Source organism: Apium graveolens, chromosome 8 (genome assembly GCF_009905375.1).
Source record: "Apium graveolens cultivar Ventura chromosome 8, ASM990537v1, whole genome shotgun sequence".
NCBI lineage: Eukaryota > Viridiplantae > Streptophyta > Magnoliopsida > Apiales > Apiaceae > Apium > Apium graveolens.
The window spans coordinates 150,477,882-150,484,317 of NC_133654.1; the positions used below are offsets into that span (position 1 = coordinate 150,477,882).

Consider the following 6,436-nt stretch of genomic DNA (forward strand, 5'->3'; position numbering starts at 1 on the left):
ATAACTTGCGACTTGTATTCTGTACAACCTTAACCTGCGACTCCTTCAATTACTTTAACGTCGCAATTTAAACCTTCGAGTACAAAATCTAGCAATCCAGACTGATTTCTTTTGTTTGTTTTGTACAAGTGCATTTCAGGTGGGTCCCGCGGCAAGATTAACTCCTTGTAATTGATAACCTGCGACACATGATGAGTGACTCCTTCCCAGGGGTGTACAGATGAACCGCTCAACCACATCCAACCGCTCAACCGCTCACAACCGACCGTATTTTACGGATAATCGTGAAACGCGGGTTGGTTTTGGATTTAAATTTTAAAAACCGCTCATTCACGGTTTGGATGCGGTTTTAAATTCTTGAAAATCGCAAAATCGCAACCGCAGCCGCAAATCGCAACATATATTTATAATAAAATATATTTTCAAAATATAGTTGATATCATATAAATTAATAATTATACACATATATTAACTAATCTTAGCTTAATGTTAGGACTTCGTTCATAAGATTCACAATCATTATAAGATATATAACCAAATAAATGGAAACTGTAATCAACGTTTAATTTTTTTTATCCTTTTCTTTTTTCTTTTCTCTCGCCTCCATATTTTTGTATGTTTTTAATATTCTTGCTCCACACGTAACATTAGTTTGTATTTTATTTTTGAATGTAAATTTATCACGTAACTTAAACTTGAATTTATTAATATTCTGAATTTATTTTTTTACAAATTACGAATTATTTTAAAATAAGTGATTGAACCGCAAACCGATCCGTAATAACCATAAATTCGCAATCGTAATTGACGCGGTTAACCGCAACCGCATTTGCGGTTGCGGATGCGGTTGCGGATGACAATTTTCTAAAACCGCTCTTCGCGATTTGGTTCGATTTTTACCCTAAAACCGATCTGATCCGAACCGCGTACACCCCTACTCCTTCCTTCTTTTCTTTTGTTAGTAAAAAAAATGGCAGCCCTCTAATTCCATTTGCAAAGTCTTGTTCCGAAGTGATTCAAGAAATTGCAATTGATTACAAAGAAAACTGGCAGCCATTTCAAGCAAACTGGCAGCAAAAATCCGAGGAAATTAATCAAAAATAAATTTAAATTAAAAACTTTAATTTACTAAAATTTAAATAGTAAATTAATTTAGTTAAATTTATAAAATGAATTTTGTAAATCAAATTTACTAAATAAATTTATGTAAATAAAAAATTAATAAAATAAATTTATTTAAGAATCCTGATTTGTGTGTCAATCAGTCAGCTCTGATACCAATTGTTAGGTCCCGAATTATCGTAGAGGGGGGGTTGAATACGATAATCACTAAATTAAAAAATTCTTTCGAATCTTTTGCGGATATAAAATCTAGTGCTTGGTTAGTGGTTTCGTGTTCTTGAGGTGAATAGTGTTTGGAACAATAAAACGAGGAACACAAGATATTCGAGAAAATATATATTCGTATATAAATCCTCGAGGGGTGTTGCTACACTCCCGTAAATAAATTAACCGGCTACAATCTAAAAATAACAAAGTTTCTAACTTCTACAAAGATTTACAAATCAAATCCTATACAATGATCTAGTTTTTGTTTGTAGTAGGATTTAATTACTGGGTAACGTTTATAATGCCCCTAAAAATATACAAGAGTTAAACTGGGCATTATAACGTTATTCCGGTGAGAAGTTAAACGGATAAACAAAAAGCTTGAACTTCTCTGAACATCTTTGCTTCTATTTTTTCAGCTCTCTTGTTGGAGAAGAAGATAAATAGTACAAGTCTTCTTTACATCTGTTGTTGAGTGTAGTCTTTATATCAATAATGTGTGGCTGAGGAGAGAGCTGAGTCAGGAATATTCTTTCTAACCTGCGACTGGAAAATCAATTGCCGACTAGCTTATTTAATCCTCTGTTATACAACATGCGACTAAGGGTTTACTTAATTTTTTTTCATAGGACTTAACCTGCGACCAGGACAGGATTACAACCTGCGCGTAACATATATACTTAGTCTGGTTTCTTTATTTTGGTTAACAAACAACCTGCGACCTTAAATGGTTGCAAGGTTTGTTTGTTTATTTTTTTTCGTTACTTTATTCTTTTTCTCTTTTCTTTTCTTTTTCTATTTTCTTTTCTTTTTTGCTTTCTTTTATTTTTATTTAAATTTAAATTATAACTAAATTAATTTATAAAATAAACTTAAATATAACTTATATAAATAAATTAATTTAGATTTATAAAATAAACTTATTTAAAATTTATAAAATAAATCATTTTAATTTTATTAAATAAATTATATTAAAATCCATTAAATAAATATATTTAATTTAACAATTAAACTTTGAGTTTCGCCAGTCCCTTGAGTAGTTTAGCTGTATACCCCGCGCACCTCTTCTCGTAGTTTAGCAAATAAAATTTCAATCCAAGTACATTCCTCAACTCAACAATTCTTCTATAAATAATATCAAAATTCTTTTCACGAGCTGTTGACGCCTAGTGCAACTGTCTGATTCACAGACGACTAACCCCGATTCAGGTCTTCGTATTATGGCCTTGATTAAATTGTTAAGCTTGCAACAACTTTATCGCTTCGAACACTGACTGTCAATAAGTACTTTCAATGAAATCCTTTCTGGTACTTTAGACAACGTCTTCATTGCTACTACAATCTTGAATACTTCATTCACTGTACTTCACCGACGCTTGAACATATAAATGAACTCGTGTCAGTGAGTATAACTTCAAGACTACAGCTGTCTTCTTTTACCCCTGTCTATACCCTATCCTCAATTCTTCAAATTCATATACTGCATACACTGTCTATCTTCAATCAATACCAATACACTGAAATCTTCTGGTAGCACTTATACACTGAATCTTCAACATTTTTGAAATCTTGAAAGTCTTTAACCTTACTTCTTCACTTAGGCATGAACATATTAATGAGCTTCTTTCAATGACCTGTAAACAGACTTCAAGCTTTCTTCTAATCCTTTGATTCTTTATATTTGCCTTGTCTTCATTTTTCATGATTTCTTGTGTAAACGTAGTATTACTAATCTGTCATGTTCTAGTGTTGTTCTCTTATTGAGTTATCATATAACTGTTCATACAACTACGTAGTTTCACCAACAATCGTGGGCAAAGTGACTTATACCACATTAGTATTCCTCCCTTTCAATAGGTCCTGAATATTTTACAGAGCATTGCCTGACTGTGACTCATACCAGTAATCACCAATTCATACTTGTCACAATGGTCTTTGAGGTCTCCCGTTCCACTGAACTCGGTCATCTTCAAAAATTGCTTTTCTTCTTCTGGCAGAGGTCGGTAGGCCTCAATCTCTTCGGTAATCACCAGTTCTCGGCAAAATTTTATGTCTCCAAACATAGCCTTCTTCTGCATAGATATTCTCGTTCGGGAGCCATCTCCCTCTTTTTCCTGCTCGGAGTCCGAAGTTAGCACAACCTTCGTCCTCTTTCTCCTACAGTGTGAGTCAGAGTCTGTGTACTCATCTTCCTCAATATGGACTCGTTTCTCTTTCCGAGAACATTTAGCCCCTTCGGTTTCTTCCGGTGACGTACGTAACACCTTCTCTTCCAATTCAAGCTCCACTCTTCAAAGTTTGGTAGCTTTGAGTTTCAAGACATCAGCTTCCCTCTTCCCTGAGCCTCCTGAACTACCTCTTCGCTTTCTTTAGACTTGCCTCTCTCCTTAGTGACCTTCTCAGCCATCGGCTTCTTGAACATCGCCTATTCCTTGGGGGAAGGGACGATGTCAGCCTCTTCATCAAAATCAGTCTCCAAATTCCGAGGGATGACCGTCAGTTGCTTTGGTGGTGGATTGATTTTCAGATCGGTGAACCCAGGAGGTCCTTGTTCGTCATTACTGAGAGTATGTGAGTGTTTGTTTTACGGAATGACTATGCGTGTATATAAAACCTATTATAAACATTAACTTTGCTTCCACTTTTTCCGATTTTTTCCTCATTATTCGGGAGGTGGACGTTGTGGCCATGAGGACCACGTCTTCCCTGTATCTTCGGGTGGGGCAACCGCCAAGCGATTAGACATCCAGACTTTTGGACTGTACTGCGACTCGTAGTGGGCTGACTATTTTTCGTCCCCGTCAAAAAGCCTATTTCCTCCGGTCTAGTCATCATTGTGGGCTAAAATATGTGGGCCTCCAACACTTCATCTTATTCCTCCTCTTCCTGATATATAACATATGGTCTAAAGAAAAAATTGGGTTGTTGCAGGTGATGGCCAGAATAGATCGGAGGTTGAGGATGATGAGACAGTAGGAGTAGGAAGGGATATAGTAGAGCTATTAATATATAACATATGGTCGAAGAAAAAATTGGGTTGTTGCATGTGATGGCCAGAGTAGATTGGAGGTTGAGGATGGTGGTGAGGCAGTAGGAGGGGCTACAGTGGAGCTGTCTAATTTTGGAAATTTTCTGGACAGACTGGAGTACCAATTAAATATAAGACAATAAAATGTAGCTTTCCAACAGTTCCTGAATGATCTCATTCTGAATGACAACACTCTGATATTCAGAGCTCCCGTAATAGCCAAAATAGCGACAACTGCAAGCTGTTCAGAAAATTCGAATTTTGCTAGAATTTGACTTCACAATGCACTTTAAGTTTAAACTCGATTGCGGCAATAGTATCTCAATTTAAGAGAGTATCAACGTCTACTTTTTGATGAGTATGAATGTTTTAAAGAATTGTACTAGGCACCCTACGTTTTTCTCTTTTGTTAGTTATACGACATTTCAAAGTCATTATTTTCTAATGAATTGTTAATGATGACCTGCAAACTTAGCGTTTTTCTTGCTAATTCTGCAAATGTATATTATCGTGTCCATTGTTTTATTGGCAAAATCCAGGAGATTTTTTACTGTCAACATTTGCCTTTTATGATTCATCAATTTGCAACTTCACAAGCGGTGCTAGCCTCGGTGGTGAAGGCAAAAAAAACAATGCTAAGACCAAATTAAATTAAAGAATACTGTTATGTAAACTTTGTCAGAATTGCATAAATATCAGCAGGAACGCGTTCAGTTGAACTTTCCTGAAAAGCATACGCACTCGGGAAAATTAATCTCTTGTTGTTGAGCACTTATTCCTTTCTGGTTACTGGATACAGGAGGAGAAGATACGGGCATTAATGTTAGTTGTTTTTTTCCATCTATATTAACCTTCTTGTCCGAATAAACAATGCTAATATCGCAATATCTTGGTGCATTTTTCTGAACATATGCTGCCTTCCCCACTCCTATCTTGAATATACTAGAAAAGAGACAATGGGTACTGCATTGAATAGAATTTGATTAGTCCGTAAATAACGCATATAAAAATGCAAATAAAAAAAAATCACATTATAGCAATGGCTATAGCCATTATACATCTAGAATTGGACTTAATCTTACGTGTTCTGCAAACTACATCACTTGATTAGTTGTAGTGATGCAAATTTATACAACAAACAGTAGGCAGTGGTCTGATAAAACTGAGGTTTTGTGACAACTAATAAAAACGAGTGTTTTGTTGAGAGAAACATGTATATGAAACTGTACGAGTAATGTTGATGGTGTACCTTGTAGAAGGAGGCCGCCTACTTCCCATGACAAGGTTGGTAATATTCACTACGGCTATAAGATCTAAGATTGTTTTTGCTACTGTATCACTCTCCATAAGCATTGTGTCCACCAGTACCTATAATAACAAGAATAAAAGTACATTAAGCAATATTCTGCAGATAATGGAAAGGAAAGTATTTGTTTGTGCACCTACTTTGGCGTCATTGCAGAGGCTAATATATTTCTGCAATAGGTTTCTCCATTTTGTATTCTCTTCATTGATATACATTTGCATTTGTCCTCTGCTCAACTGGCCTATAGATAGCATTCCCACTAGCGAATAGATTTTTTTTTGTTTAATGAAGTTCACTCCAGAAGCAATTTTTGAGGAAGTCATGAAATCGTCAATTGTCTTACAAAATGACATATTAGGATTGTTATGCCCGCTTTCGGCCATGGGCCCTAAACAGGTCCCTGTGGGTGTACTAAATAGCTGGACTCTCGTGTGTGGGCTAGAACCATGGATTTATATGACTTGGGCCAGCACATGCGGGCTGGGCCCGTAACATGCGAGCTGGGCTCAAACATGCGAGCTGGGCTCAAGTGATGACATGAGAGCTGGAATCAAACATGCGAGCTGGGCTCAAGTGATGACATGAGAGATGGGCTCAAACACGCGAGCTGGGCTCAAATGAGGACATGCGAGCTGGGCTCACACATGAAAGGTGAGCTCACATTTGTCATTTGGGCTCTCATATGCGAGCTGAGCTCGGTTGTGCCCACGCGAGGTGGGCTCAGGTGCCTTCATGCTCATGAGCCCACATTTTATAGAAACAGAGGTAACATT

The 6,436-nt window shown here is 36.5% G+C and overlaps 1 protein-coding gene across 1 annotated transcript; it reads right to left on the reverse strand.

Moving 5' to 3' along the window:
• Positions 1-5,042: 5,042 nt before the first annotated feature.
• On the reverse strand, positions 5,043-6,009 carry LOC141677273 (uncharacterized). The gene is made up of 3 exons (XM_074483124.1): positions 5,804-6,009; positions 5,607-5,725; positions 5,043-5,320 (listed from the first exon to the last, which is right to left on the reverse strand). Exons 1-3 carry the CDS (start codon positions 5,984-5,986, stop codon positions 5,068-5,070), a joined length of 555 nt encoding a protein of 184 aa, XP_074339225.1. The 5' UTR covers positions 5,987-6,009; the 3' UTR covers positions 5,043-5,067.
• Between the last annotated feature and the right edge of the window lie 427 nt (positions 6,010-6,436).